The 16,316-nt window shown below is 42.6% G+C and overlaps 1 protein-coding gene across 2 annotated transcripts; it reads right to left on the reverse strand.

Moving 5' to 3' along the window:
* Positions 1-10: 10 nt before the first annotated feature.
* Positions 11-15,962, reverse strand: LOC311241420 (cystine/glutamate transporter). 2 transcript variants are annotated; one of them, XM_084330239.1, is made up of 13 exons: positions 15,841-15,962; positions 14,789-15,032; positions 10,577-10,703; positions 9,581-9,696; positions 7,565-7,690; positions 5,692-5,791; positions 5,531-5,575; positions 5,254-5,377; positions 4,546-4,652; positions 4,354-4,450; positions 3,372-3,521; positions 2,709-2,886; positions 11-610 (listed from the first exon to the last, which is right to left on the reverse strand). In XM_084330239.1, exons 2-13 carry the CDS (start codon positions 15,015-15,017, stop codon positions 546-548), a joined length of 1,464 nt encoding a protein of 487 aa, XP_084186365.1. In that variant the 5' UTR covers positions 15,018-15,032; positions 15,841-15,962; the 3' UTR covers positions 11-545. The 2 variants fall into 2 exon arrangements, with proteins under 2 accessions (XP_084186365.1, XP_084186366.1); XM_084330240.1 differs by lacking the exon at positions 2,709-2,886.
* Between the last annotated feature and the right edge of the window lie 354 nt (positions 15,963-16,316).

Below are 16,316 nucleotides of genomic sequence, written 5' to 3' on the forward strand. Positions count from 1 at the left end.
GTCAACGATGGAATGTCTCTTTGTTTTATTTGATGAGAAAAAGTTACAATTATTGTTTCTTACAAAACACTGTCTGCGTAGCAGTTAGCAATAATTACATGAGCAACTAAAATGGTGTGCAGCGGGAAGTACTACAATATATTTCATGAACAAACGATGATGAGGACAAATAATACGTTTTATTCCAGCGGTTGAAGTAAAAAAACAAAACAATACTAGTTAAGCCGGACCCGACCACAACATTTAAGCATGTGTGTTTGAACAATAGAAAATCAGTCAGTTAGGGAAACTTGCTATTGTAGCTCATGCTTGTCTCATGTACTGTACGATGATGAGGCTTAGGCAAACTGGTGATATCATTGAATTAGGACATATTGGGTAGGTATGACACGGCATGAGAATACTATGAATGATAGTATCGCTTAGGGATGCACGGATACCGATAACAGTGTTGGATATCGGTCCAATACCGGGTCAGGTCCGGCACTAAGGTTCAGAATGATCAGCTGTGGTCCAGGCAGTGATGTTGACGTCCTCCGCAGTCTTCAGTACGTCTGGACCTCTTGCTGGGCCACCTCTAGTAGGATCTGGAGCTGCTTACTGCAGTAGTCTGGATGTGTGGAAGAGAGATACAATTGTCAAAACCAATAACCTATGAACTCTCTGTCTCCCTGTGTCTATAGACCACCGCAACACTTCCGGTATTTTCAGCGCGGGGGGGATAAAATGTATGTTGATGATGAGAGCCTTGACGTAAGTGGTTGTAGCTACGGGGGGGGAGGGGGGGTGCTGGAGACATGATCCAATATATATATATTTTTTTTACGTCTTCTTCTTTGGTGTATCATCAGATGGCCAACTCCGTGTCCTGTGTCCTGCAGCCACGCCCTAGTCTCTGGTCCTACGTCGAAAAGACCAGCTTCTGAGGGCGGGCTGTAGAGGGGGCAGCCGGTGATTATATGCTCGGCAGTCTGTTCAGGCTCGCCACACTCACATGCCGCACTGTCCGTGAGGCCCCACTTCTTCATGGAAGACTTGAAGCGCCCGACTCCAGTGCGTAGACGATTCAGCGAGGTCCATATATGGCGTGTCAAATCGTCTCCTTTTACACCACCTCCTGGGTCCTGGATGTAGGCTATCGCTGGATACGGGAGGGCCCAGCCGACTCCCATGATCGTTTCCAGGATGCTGCCAGGCAGGCGTCTCTGGACAAGTCCTCAGATTTTTTTTTATGTCTGAGTCTCCTGAACACGGAGAGACCAAGTCAATCGGCACTTTCGCGGCCGAACTATAGTCACTTTTCCGCACCTACTCCCCAACCGGCTCATGCGCAGATTGCCTAGGGGGGGTGTCTGGACAAGCCAGAGAGACTCCCTGGGCAATCTGCGCATGCGGAGCACAGCCGTAGCTACAACCACTTGCGTCAAGGCTCTCATCAACATTCATTCATTTTACCCCCCCGCACTCTCCCATGAGCTCCAGGTAACGCGGACGTGCAGTGGTCTATGGGAGGCCGATCTGAAGCCAATAACCTATGAACTCTGTCTCCCCGTGTATATAGGAGGCAGATCTGAAGCCAATCCGACTCATGCTCGTCTCATACTGTGTACTGTATGATGTTTGCTAATATTCATATTATCCCATCTCCTACACCTTAGACAAACAACAGGTGACATCATTAAATGAGGACATATTGGGATATATTCGGTAGGCATGACACGGCATGAGAATACTATGAATAATAGTATCGCATAGGGATGCACAGGTACCGATGATGGTTTCGGTCCAATTCCAGGCCAAAATAGGGTATTGGTATCAGAGAATACTAAAATCTGAAAGGTGCAACATGCTATAAATCAAAGCAAAGTGACTTGACTAGCTGCATTTTAACACATATAAGCATGTTAGATATCTCTGGAGAAAAATCTATTTTATGTGCCTTGTTAAATAAAAGTTAAATTTTTTTTCTCCACTTTTTCTCCTTATTTTTCTATTTTCCTCCCATCCCAATTTCGTGTATCCAATTCTCCCCTCCCCTGTCTTGAACGTTGCTCGACTATGCCCCCCACTGGTCGGTTGTAGTGAGGATAGAAGCCTTGCATCACGTGTTCCCTCCGGCACACGAGGAGGCAGCCTGTCACATCTTTTCGCCTGCCAGCGCGGACTCTCATTGGCGAGGTGTAACGCATGGGAGGCTCACACTACCCTCGCCACTTCCTGTCTCTGCTGTGCAGGCGTCCCCCAACCAACCTGTAGGAGTCGCTGTCCTCAACGTCCAAATTACCACCCATCGACTTTCCATCCGCTGACTCTGCCAAATGAGCCAGTATGACGGCCGGCCCAAGTCGAAGGCAATGCTGAGACTGGGATTCGATACCGGAGTCTCTTGCATTGGTGACGAGCACAATCTCCGCTACGCCACCCAGCCGCCTCTATATATACTCTCTTTTAGAAACTCTGTCTCTTAAACAGTACTGTATATTTGTAGATCTTGTATGTCATAAATGTCTGGATGTAACAGTACTGTATGTCGTGTATGTCATAAATGTTACGATGAATTGAAAATGGGGGACCCTGATGTAAACAAGATGAAAGTCTTTCTCGGGTCTGCATCCCCTTGACAATCGTGTGTATTGAGCCGTACTGTATTGTACCCATTCTTAATAAAGTTTTCAATCAATACAAGGTCAGATCACAACTCGTCTCACTGAAAATGCGTCTCCATCTGGGTGGCAGGCGCGACCGGTGGACGGTCAGGTAGTAGACCGGCACTCCGGTCAAGGTCAGGGCACAGCTGAGCCCTGTGTTCGCGGGATCGGAGTATAGAGACAGTCCCACGATGAAGAAGCACACCACTGTGAAGATGACCGCGATGGGCAGAGGCACCTGTAGGTGAAACATAGCAAGTGAAACGGTGCACAATAGGTTAGTAAATATAGTTTTCTCTTAAAGGAAAACTCCCAACATTTTGGGAAATTAGCTTACCGTCTTCTCCAGAGAGAGACAAGAAGATGGATACCAGTTTCCTCTCTGTGCGTTAAGTAGAAAGCTATCTGGTTGCATGTTAGCCTAGCTTAGCACAATGAATGGAAGCGGACATGACCGGGTAGCCTTCGGGAGAGGTGTTAGTTGGACAATGCCTAGGCTACCCAGTCATGTCCGCTTCCATTCATTGTGCTAAGCTAGGCTAACATGCAGACAGATAGCTTTCTACTCAACGCACAGAGAGGAGACTGGTATCGATCTTCTTGTCTCTCTCTGGAGAAGACGGTAAGCTAATTTCCCAAAATGTTGGAGTTTTCCTTTAAGGTGAGGTGGAATATATTAACATCGGATCAACATTAATATTTTGCTACATTAGCTATGGCAACCTTAAAAGGCCTGGGGTGGAGGGGGAAGCGGTAGCGATGGATGAGCATCCCCAAGGTTGCCAAGGCGATGAAGAACCAACGAGAGAAGGAGGCAAAGTTGATGAGCTGGAAGATTTCCCCAGTGGCTATCATCAACACCACCAAGGGGTACTGCGGACAGATAGGCAAATACGACTAACAAAGACTTCCAAACACACACAAGTCTTTCTCTCAGGAACAATATTTTTTTTTTGACAAATGAATGACAATGACAAAGCCTATTCGAAATATTAAATCTCTCCGTTTAGAATCGGTTTCTAAGGCGAAACAATGTGATCGGTTTAATTCAATCAACTACAATTAGACTAGTCTTGCAATTACAATTAGACTAGAGAGCCTACTCGACCTCTCTCCACACTACGTTAGCGCTGTGCCAGTGCTGGAGGGTGATCTGGCTGAACCTGTTATCATTCCGGTATAGGGGGAAAAACGCTCTGGCTTGTTTGTATTTCTTTAAACTAGGGATGTCCGATATTATCGGCCGATATTGGCATTAAAATGTGATATCGGAAATTATCGGTATCGGTTAAAAAATATATATATATTCTTTACATTTATTTCACCTTTATTTACCCAGGCAAGCAAGTAAGAACAAATTCAGATTTTATTTATTGTCAAAAGTATGCATAATGTTGTGTTAATTCCATGACAAGATATATGTAATGTTAATTACCTGAAATTATTCCGTTTTTTGGGGGGGGGGGGAACCCTGCATACCGGTATATCGGTATCGGTTGATATCGGTATCGGAAATTAAGAGTTGGACAATATCGGTATATCGGTATCGGTAAAAAAGCCAATATCGAGCATCCCTACTTTAAACCAATCATCCTGCACGGCGCTACGCTTATATACCCACAGTCTCATGTGGCACAGATCCAGACTACAATTAAACTAAAGGCAGGTTGCATACAAAGTGTGTGTGAAAAAAGTATAACAGTACAAATAGCAGCACGGCAGGCATAGGTGTCCGTCTGCGGATGTGGATCATTGAGAAGAGTCCTGGCCAGTGGCCCTCCCTGGCCGCCACAAACAGCATCCTGCAGTGCAGACAGAAAGACAGACGGGCCGTCAGGGTGAAAAACAGTTCCCGGCGCCGGATCTCACAGCGTCACTTCACTGATTATTAATTTACCTGGGTGCAGCGAAGAAGCCGCCGTTCAGCGCCCCCAGGCAGGACAGGGCCACGAGGACGGGTATCGCCGATGCTAGCCCCCAACCCAGGGCGCGGTTGGCAAACGTCTGTGGAACCAGAGACACCAAATGAGCCAGTCAAACAAGCGGTGGTCTTTATTTTCCGGATGTTGGCTATTATTAAAGGGATGGTTCTGATTATTTACCAATGATGATGTTGATCGGTAAAGTACTTCCTCAGCTCAATCCATGCTGTTCCTCATACAAGCTGAGGATACAAGCCATACACACCAATGCAAAGTTAACCCTTTCACTGCCACTATACCAAAAGGTAAACCCTTTCACTGCCATGCGACAAAGGGTTAACCCTTTCACAACCACACTACAGAAGGTTAACCTTTCACTACCACACTACAGACAAACCGTCTGTAGTGTAGTAGTGAAAGGGTTAACGTCTGTAGTGTGGTCGTGAAAGTTTAACCTTCTGTAGTGTGGTAGTGAAAGGGTTAACCCTTTGGTAGTGTGGTAGTGAAAGGGTTAAGGGGGTCAAGCTCCAGTCTGTACAAGCCGATTGAGGCTCGCTGAAATGTACTCGACATTGGTTTGTGGCTTAACTAGCCGGAGCTAGTAGGAGGAACAGCGTGGATTTGGTTGAGAAAGGACCCTAGGAATCAACAGTAGATACAACAGTAGGCATTATGTTACGAACCACAGCCACAGCGTCAGAAAGCAGCAGCTCGTCAGCTGTCATCATGGTGTAGTAGGCCACGTTAGTGAGCACATACAACACAGTCACTGATACCATGGACACAGTGATCGCCAGGGGGATGTTTCTGACAATACAGGGCGATATATCTGCAAGTTATAAGTGATATCTTTTTTTGTGTGCAATACGATCAAATCCTTGTATACCTAGAATATACATTTTGAATATCTAGAATATACATTTGACATTTATAACATTTTATCATTCATAATATTAATACCTGTTTGGATTAATGACTTCTTCTGTGACAAAATTCAGATAAAACCTGAAAGGATGAGAGAGAAAAGCATTTGCATAATATAGGCATATAGTTCTAAGGGGACAAGATCACTTTATAAAACACATTGTTATGTTTAATACCCTAGGCTATTGTATGCTTACCATCCACCATAGGCATATAATCCATTATAGAAAGCCAATGGCAACCTCTCCAATGTTAACATGTCGACCTCAAAGCCATTCTGGAAATTTTCTGTCCGTCCTGAGGGGGAGATATTTAAAGGGGCAGTTCACCCAAAATTCAAAAAACATATTTCATCCAGATTGTTTCGGTGTGATTCGCCTAGCTTTGGAGACCTCTGCCATCACTCCAGTACAATGGAGTTGAATGGCACTCGGCTTGTGTCACTCAAAAACACACACAAATAAATGCATTTGAAAAATTCAAAAGCAATGTCTCTTTCCAGAAATCATTGGTTACTTAAACACCTTGTTGTGAGCAGGTTCATGTGGGAACTACATGTATGTACTGTAATGTGTACTATATGTATGTACTATGTATGTAAATGTAAAAAAATTTATTGTAGAAGGCGCAAGCAGCCGCAGGTGAAGTGTGAAGTGAAAGCAGAGAAACGAGAAGTAACCTAACCTAACAGCAGAACGAGTGAACATGTGAGCAGTGGAAGCCTACCCGCGGTGTATCGTTACGGATAGCTAGTAGCTACTTAGATACGACCCTAATATTGTAGAGCCATTATTGGTGCAGTATAGTGACTTGTGTAAGCGAAGTAACGTGGAGAAGCGCATAGTTAAGACCATCGGCGTTTGGATCTAACTACCCCCTGAAGACCGTCATCGGGCTAGCTTCTAGTACAAACGAAGCTAGCTAGCTACCATCACTGCCATCGGGCTTTGGATTAAGAGCTATTAACCCTGCCATCGGGCACTTGGATTACAAGGACTGGATCCGTACGAGACCCCCTTTTCTTCAGTGACCGCAGGAGTATCCGACTATTCTTCAATTCCTCTGGAGCTTACAACTCCGTGGGGGAAATTATCGTCTCCAGCTATCCCCCTCGCTTTGCCCTGTATCGCCTTCTCCCACTCCATGCAGAGCTCCGGTCGAGTATTCTTAACCTAGGAATTATTCATTCCCCTTGACTTTGATACTCTGACATTCTACTATCATTCCACTATTAAAGAGCAACGTGATAATTCAGTTGTATATTGATTACTATTAAAATACTGTAAACTTGATATCCTTGTCCCCGTGCCGTCAATTGAGTGTCTGCCATATTTACCTAACTGTACTGTCTGGCAAGTAATAATATTTAGTAGTGGTTTAATCTAAACAATCTTTAATACAGTCCGGGTTTTGTAGCCCCTCAGCTACAGTAAGTCTTCAGGGGTAGGGCCCGACAAGCCTAGTGCTTCTCTCCAGCCCTTTTCGGACAATTGGACAATGCTGCAATAGCAGCTGGTAAAACTTTGCAGATTTATGGAATGACCATTGTTATGTGTCCAAACCCCAAAATAAAAAATTACTGAACTGAACTGAACTGAACTTTATGCCGAACTACATCCTCCATAATAATGAATGGGGGTGTAGTTTGGTAGGAAATTGTTCCTACATGAAACTGCTCACAGCAAGGTACAGTATGTGGATTATCTTGAGTAACTGGATTGTGATTTCTGGAAAGAGACATTGCTTTTAAGTTTTCCATGTATTTTCTTTTGGCACATTGAGCTCCACAAACAATTCCTTGTATCGGAGTGACGTCAGACATCTCCACATTACAACAGATAACTCCAAAACTAGCCCAATCACACAGAAGCAATCTGGATAGATAGATAGCACACCGGGTAAGAGGGAAAATAGATCATTAATCAAATCAAATCAAATCAAATGGAGATCATTGACAGACTGGCATACACCAATCAAGAGTACAAAAACACCCTTCTCTTGAGCTTCGAGAATTCACAATTGAATTAATTCATGCATCCTTCATGTCAGTCAAGCCCCCTGACACCCCACCTTTGGACAGGGCGATGCCACCGGGGACGATGATGAGGATGAGGGCGAACACCTTCACGAAGGTCAAGGTGACCTGGGTACGAGAGGCCAGGGTGACGCTCCAAGCGTTGACCGCCACCACAAACGCTGTCAGGGACACAATGACAAATTATATATATTTTTTAGTGCTGTGAATAGATAAAAAAAATTACTTAATCTCTCAATTTTCTGTAATTAATCTAGATGAATCATTTTTCTACTTAAGACCGAAGCTTGTAACAGATATTTACTTGAGTAAAATCATGGAATTAATGTAAAATCGACACAAAGAAAGTATATTTAGATTCAAAGACTATTTTAATAGCTTTCTTTGAATACAGTTTCTCTCCTGTGAAATACAAATGTTCAACAAAACCATCAACATTGACTCAGCTAGTATAATAATTTAAATCTCCAGAGTTAAAGCATTCATTTTGACAGCCCTAATATTTTTATAATTTAATAATAATAATAATAATAATAATAATAATAATAATAATAAAATAATAATAATAATAATAATAATAATAATAATAATAATAATAATAATAATAATAATAATAATAATAATAATAATTTATACGGTGCTGTCAGGTAAAAACCTTGTATCTCCTAAGGGTAAAGTTTTTAGGGGAATTAAGAAAAACAACCCCATTTTCAGATCGACATACGCACATTTTATGACATTCTACAGGTTTTATGACTATACATGACTATACAATACATACAAAAATATATTACTATATTTGTATGTCTTGTATGTCATAAATGTCTTGATGAATTGAAAATGGAGGACCCTGATGTAAACAAGACGAAAGTCTTTTTCTGGTCTTCATCCTTTTAGCAGTTGTTAGTATTGAGCTGTACTATATTGTACCCATTCTGCCATCTGTTAATAAAGTTTTCAATCAATCAATCAATCAATTATGGTCAAACTATAGTCTACCCTTATAACTCTGTATGATAGTATGTACAACAATGCTGTATATACCGTATATATATATTAATATTTACTGCATATTAGACTCCCTATAGATGCAACACTGAACGGCACAGGAAATCCTTCATTCCGACAGCCATTCGACTCTAATGCACCACTGTGCCTCACTGCATCACTGAGCACAGGGTGACAGTACAGCCTGGCGAAATCATCCTGGACACTTTAACATTTTTACATGTCTCACAATCTTCCTGGACACTTTACATTTTTACTGTATATTCTGTATATTTTTGGCTGTATAGTTTATATTTAAGATTTTAGAATGTACATACATACCAGAATGTATATCCCGGACCGTATCTTATTCTTAATTCTATTTTATTCTTATTTTTAACATTATTATATTCTTATTCTTATTTTAGTCCCATTGACTACCTAAATGTTTATTGTTGTTCAATGTGAGCGATCTGTAGTGCCGAATTTCCCTCAGGATTATTAAAGGATATCTATATTCTATTCATATATATATCCATATGTGTCTGAATATATCTGCATATAATCCTTTCTATATACCTATTTATACACCTGCATATAACCCTATCGCTGTATGATAGCATGTTTGTACAATAATGCATTTTTAATACTTACCATATATATATATATATCTATCCACATCTGTCTGTATATACCTGCATATAATTCCTTTTACATATCTGTAGATACTATCGGTATATACCCCTTACCTACTCACCACTGGCCAGTATGACTTACTACCATAGTGTCTTTATACCTGTATCACTGTACATAACAATACTATAACACTGTACATACATCTGATTAGCACTATTACTCAGTAGTACTCATTTATATATTTTACACCCAGTTTAATCACCTGTACATTGTATATTGCTTATTGCACTTTACTGCTACATTTGCACTCTGGCTGGATGCCAACCAAGTTCTTTTCGTTGTACACTGTACTTGTGCTGTATAATGACAATACATTTTAATAGGATCTAATGGAATCTAAAGCGGCTCAGAGGAATAGAGTTACTCACTCACTCCGAGGATGCTGACTAGCTTGATCAGAGCGGTGGGGGCGACGCAGGGGGCGAAGAACGGCTCCACCACGTAGCGACCAAAGGCCAGGGACACGTAGGAGGCCACCGACGGCCTGTGACATCAAACAAACAAACAAATAAACAAACAAACAAACAATGTAGACAATGTGGGGGGCGGTATATTGATTTGATTATAATGTCCACGCTGCCAGGGGCGTGCACAGACAATTTTGGGGGAAGGGGCTCAAGGGGGGGGGGGCATGCGGGGTACTTTCTAGTAGTAATAGTAGTAGGGCGACAGTGGCTCGGGAGGTAGAGCAGTCGTCTGGCAAACCGGAGGTTCCCGGTTCGATTCCCTGCTCCTCCCGGGCAGCGTGTCGATGTGTCCTTGTCTCCTTGAGCAAGACACTTAACCCCTAATTGCTCCAGATGAGCAGGTTGGCACCTTGCATGGTTGCCTCCGCCGTCGGTGTGTGAATGTGTGAGTGTAGGCTATGTGTGAGTGAATGGGTCAAATGTGAGTAACAAATTGTAAAGCGTTTTGGATAAAAGTGCTATATAAAAAAGCAGCCATTTATATAAAAAAGCAGCCATAGTAATACATTTCCGTCTTCATATTTGGCCCTATTTGGCCCTATCTGTGCACGTCACTGGCTCCATTTCTTTCTTGAAAACATGAAAGTGAGGTTTTACTTTGGTACATTTACATTTATGAATGTAAAATATGAGATTGATTAGGAAATATACTTTTTCATATTATTGTGTTGATCATATATGAATTTCTATTTCTAAGTTGATAAGGTATGTTTTTTCATGGCTAGTAGTATACATGTCCGTCTTCATATTTGGGAAGGGGGGGGGGAAAGAATGTTTTTTTTCCTTATTTTTTTTGGAGGGGCACTTGGGGCAAAAGGGTGGGGGTTCAAGCCCCCCTTCGGCCCTATCTGTGCACGCCACTGCACGCTGCACATAGAGGCACAGGACAACACTGACCTGATGAACAGGAACTCAGCCCAGACTCGCAAGAAGGCAGGCAGGGGTCCCAGCGTCTCCAGCAGGTAAGTGTAGTGGCCCCCTGACTTTGTAAAACTGGTTCCTAGTTCAGCATAGCACAGGGCGCCTGATAGAGCAGGTAGCACATTTATATACAAATATTAGCACATCGGCTTGTGTTTACGCAGGTGTCATGTACATGTCGATGTGGTTCACGGTATTTCTATCAGCCTACACAAATCAAATCACAAATACAGTAGAAGCCTCGATAACATCTTGGACTTGTGTGTTTGATTGATTGATTGATTGATTAATTGATTGATTGATTGAAGATTGTATTAACAGATTGCAGAATGGGTACACTACAGTACGGCTCACAGACCAGAGAAAGACTTTCATCTTGTTTACATCAGGTTCCTCCCATTTTCAATTCATAATGACATGTATGACATACATGACATACAGATACATATATCATGACATTTATGACATACAGATATACAGTACTGTCACATTTATGACATACAAGATATACAAATATACTGTACTGTTTAACAGAGATCCTAAAAGAAAATATATACATTTGAGGGGGAAGAAACTGTACATTAGGAGGGGGTTCGGTGGGTAGATTGGTGTTTGGACATTTACAGGGGGCAGTTTCGAATTGCAGCCTCCCGTAGGTGCTCTTTGAGGGCGGTTTTGAAGGTGGGTAGGGAATCACATTATTTTACGGCTGTGGGTAGGGCGTTCCACATTGTTGTGGCATAATTGCGAAACGTGTTTAGTCCCTTGTTTGAGCCGAATCTGGGTTGAACATGATTTGAGGAACTCCCTCTGGTGTTGTGGTCGTGGAATTTACTGACCTTTGGGAAGTATTTCGACATGTACATGGGTATCTTAGTGGTGTAGTGTAGTGTATCTTGTAGACCAGGCCCATTGCAAGTTGCTGTACTCTGTCGTCTACTCTAAGCCATCCTAGGATGTCAAATGGGCAGGGGTGAGGTGGGTTTTAGGAGTAAGGTCAAGCTAGTCTGACCAGTTTGTTTTGTGATGTTTGTAGTCTTGTTTTTAGTGCCTTTGATGTGCTTTGGTACCATGAGGTGCAAGCATAGTTGTAGTACCCTTGAATGAGTGCTCCTGTTTTCTTGCTTACCAGAGAGGAGATCCGGTACAAGAATCTTGTTCGTTGGTTGACTTTTTTTATTACATTGGTTGCCATTTTGTCACAGGAATGATTTGCCTCTAGGATGGAACCCAGGTAGGTAATTTCATCTTTCCTTGTGACAATATTGTCACCCACTGTAACAGAGAAGCCGTTGGCCTTGCTGAGTTTGTTATTTGATCCAAAGAGAATGGACTGTTTTACCCAGGTGTAATGATAGTTTGTTATCAGCGAGCCAGGTGCATATTCTGCCGAGTTCAGAGCTGAGGGCTTTTTCAACCTGCAAATTGTCCCTGTCAGAGACCAGCAGGGCTGAGTCGTCCGCGAACAGGAACAAGTTGCAGTCACAAGCTGATGACATGTAATTTGCATAAATTAGGAACAGTAGCGGTCCTAGTATGCTTCCTTGTGGAACACCGCAGCTCAGCTCCACCATCTGTTCTCTCCCCTCCAGGTAGGACTATCAAAACCAATTGCTTTTAGCTTGTCAATCAGAATGGAGTGATTGACAGTGTCGAAAGCCTTTTGGAGGTCCAGCATGACCATGCCGCAGTATTTGCCCGCATCCACCTCTTGTTTGATGTAGTCGTTCAAATAGAGAAGGCATGTGTCAGTGGAGTGAGATGTTCTGAAGCCAGATTGGAATTCGTAGATTAGCTTTCTTTCCACAAGGTTCGGACTGGTTCTCACAGTCTGCCAGTCTACACATGTCAGTGCACCTGAGGCCATTTGCAAAGGGAAGACAAGTGCCCTAAAACTTCTGACCAGCAACAGGGAAAATCAGGACACATTCTCAGAGTTGGGTCAGGAATGGGATCTCTCCCCAGAGCTGATGGACAAACTAGAGGCATTTACATGTCTTCCTATGTATGCCCCTTGAAAGTCATCAACTCCCACCATGCAAGGACTGCTTAACAAGACATGCACAGAGAGCCAACTACCAGGCTGGTATATGGAGAAGATGTTTGGAGAAGGACCCACAAGTGCCAGGCCCTGTTGGCAGAGGCTGGAAGATGGAGAGAGAAGAGGAAGCTGAACAGTTGGTGGTGGACTGGACGGAAGGCCAGCCAGCACCCGATGACATCCTGGATCTACTGGCTTGTAACTGTCCAAAAGAATGTTCACTCCCAAGATGTAGCTATGTGTGTCGCAAATGGCCTCAGGTGCACTGACATGTGTAGACTGGCAGACTGTGAGAACCAGGCATCCACCTCAGAGTGTGGAAAGTTCTGATGAAGATGTGGAAGACATGGAAGACTTGGAAAATGATTGTGATTATTAGGTTACCATATGTAAAACAAAGTATGGTAGGTTTTGTATTATTATTATTATTATATATGTTGTTGTTTTTTACGTCTGTACTACTCTCGGCTCCCAGGCAATTGGAGAGCGCCGCCAACAGTGCCATGGATAGAGACTGAGAACTGTCTGTACTGACGGAACTTATACAAAAAGTAATTCGTTATTTGAATTCCTGGATAAATTCTGTGATGTGAGTTGTGCCCTGGGTTTTGTATCGAGTTTTCCCAAAATAAACAAATATTTTTCTGAAAACCAATAAGCAATATATCATATAGGTCTAAGTTAACTGAGCTGAAAACATTGATAGGTCACATGGCATGAAGCTCTGTGGCCCATAATTTTATGAATGTTGAATATGCATATTGATCAATATTCATTGTTTTTTATTACTATTTCAATGTTTTTGGGGAGATTTATGTTTTTGTAACATGGCTGTATATTGAAAGAAATTGTGTTTTGGAGTAAAATTACCAGTAAACAAAACAGTCAACATGTAAACGGTAACCATGGCCAAAACATTTACATCATCTGAGTATACCTTTTTAAACGGTATCATAAATGTTGTATTTTTTATGTATTGTCATCACATTTACAGTTACATTTGTAGTCAAGGAGTATAGGAGAACACATTCAGTTGCATTAGTATCTTTATATATATGTATTAGTTATAATGGTCATATTGCCTTTTAAATTAAGATTATGTACCAGGCGAGGATACTTGTTTTCTTTTTTCTTCATTGTAACTCCATTTACTCTGGAATGGTAATAGATGTATGTTTACTTACACACTGGATTCATATGTCCTATAGCTTGTTATCAAAGGAGACCAGAAACATGCATATAGGCCTTATGGTTCAGGAGCTATCATGATTAATTTGGGGCATGTAATTTCAGACAGGCGGCCTGAAAAACATGCTTGGTAGTGTTATAAAAGATGTGATAGCACACATTTGGAGGCAACTGCTGCATTGCTATCACATTGATTGATTGATTGATTGATTGAAAAGTTTATTAACAGATTGCAGAATGGGTACAGTACAGAGTACAGTACAGCTCAATACATACAATTGTTAAGGGGGTGCAGACCAGAGAAAGACTTTCGTCTTGTTTACATCAGGGTCCCCCATTTTCAATTCATCATAACATATATGACATACACAACATACAGATAGACAGTACTGCTACATCTATACATTTATGACATACCAGATTTGCAAATACAACTGTTAGTGATACAAAAAGTGTCTAGAAAAAGAGTGTATATACATTTGACGTAGAAACTGTACATTGTAGTCACACTGAGGTAGTACACTGTAGTACACTGAGGTTGGGTAGGTGGGGTGGGGTTGGGTGGGTGGGTGGGGGGCTGTACATTGGAGGTGGGGGGGGGGGGTTGGGTGGGGGGGGGGGGGGGGACACTGTACACTGTACATTGGAATACTGACAAAGCCTACTTGGTAATTTACTGTACAACTGGGTTGGGACATTTGCAGGGGCCAGTTTCGAATTGCAGTCTCCCGTAGGTGTTTTTTGAGAGTGTTTTTGAAGGTGGGTAGTGATTCACATTCCTTTACAGCTTTGGGTAGGGCGTTCCACATTGATGTGGCATAATTTCTATCTTTTCTAGCAGTAGGGGTGTATACCTTCCCAAAAATCACTATGAAGGCTAGTCCCCCAAGATGGTACCGACCAACCCTACTGTCTCACGGCCTAACACAGTACCCAGACCAGCAGAGATCATTACTTACCAAACATAGAGAGGACCCCACACAGTACCCAGACCAGCAGAGAGAGGCCCACACTGCCACTGTTCATGAGGACCCCCTTGGGAGCGATGAAGATGCCGCTGCCCACCACGGTACCAATGATCAAGGACACAGCGGGCAGCAAGCCTATCGTTCTCCGTAGGTGCACCACCTCCTCCTCTTTCTTCTCATTCACCTCGCCTTCATCTCTCTTCATCTTTCCCCCGTTCATTTTATCCTCCAGATCCTGGTTAAACAGAGGGGGGGGGGGGGTGATGACGTGTAAGCAGGTTCACAAGCAGGTTCACAAACAGTAGGCCTACTGTATTTGTAAATCTGGTATGTCATAAATGTATAGATGTAGCAGTACTGTGTCTACTGTATGTCATGTATGTCATATATGTTATTATGATGAATTGAAAATGGGGGACCCTGATGTAAACAAGACGAAAGTCTTTCTCTGGTCTGCATCCCCTATTGTATTGTACCCATTCTGCAATCTGTTAATAACATTTTCAATCAATCAATCAATTCACTCAGACACGCCACCACTGCATCCCCTTAACAATTGTATTGAGCCGTACTGTATATTGTACCCATTCTGCAATCTGTTAAATAAAGTTTTCATTCATCATTCATTCAACTGGCAATAACACAAGCTGGTAAGTTTATCTCTTTCTGTTAGAATTAAGTACATCTCCACCATTTTACACCTGCAGTATAACCACAACACTAACTGCTTACGTCCATTTTTGCACGCCTTGGAGAAAACGTGTTGCTGTCTGTGAGATATTTCATTATTATCATTATGAATTGAAAATGGGGGACGATGTAAACAAGACGAAAGTCTTTCTCTGGTCTGCATCCCCTTAACAATGGGTGTATTGAGCCGTACTGTATTGTACCCATTCTGCAATCTGTTAATACAATTTTCAATCAATCAATCAATCAATCAATTTAGCTGAACAGCAGAGCGTGCAAAACTTTTTTCACACCTTCCAAAAACATCCCATTATAATCAACGGCATGCCATTAATCAACGACATCCCCCTTACTGTTATTATAACATCCCTTTTGTCCGACAGTTCTTGAGATAACTCTGCGGTCGACGAGCGTTGGAGTTGGAGGAAAAATAAAGGAAAAGTTGCCAAACCGTTGGAGAGTCACTCACTCTGCCACACAAACGCTTGTTCCCCCCTTCCCAGTCTCACCATTGGCTCTTGCAAAACAGTGTCGTAACCCTCGGTTACCACCCATCCCATAATGAGCACAGCACAGGGAACAAAGCCAGCAGTTTTAGAGGCCCCGACTCCCCCGAGTAATTAAGTTTAGTGGCCCCAATACCGCGTCTCTCAGTATTGGACCGCTTGTTGTTTGAGTGTGTGTGTGTGTGTGTGTGTGTGTGCACACGTGTGTGTAAGAGAGAGGGAGGGAAGGAGGGAGGGAAGTTCCCCCCCCCCTCTCTGTGTGTGTGTGTGTGTGTGTGTGTGTGTGTGTGTGTGTGTGTGTGTGTGTGTGTGTGTGTGTTTGT

This window comes from Notolepis coatsorum, assembly GCF_963971535.1.
Source record: "Notolepis coatsorum genome assembly, chromosome: 15".
Classification (NCBI taxonomy): domain Eukaryota; kingdom Metazoa; phylum Chordata; class Actinopteri; order Aulopiformes; family Paralepididae; genus Notolepis; species Notolepis coatsorum.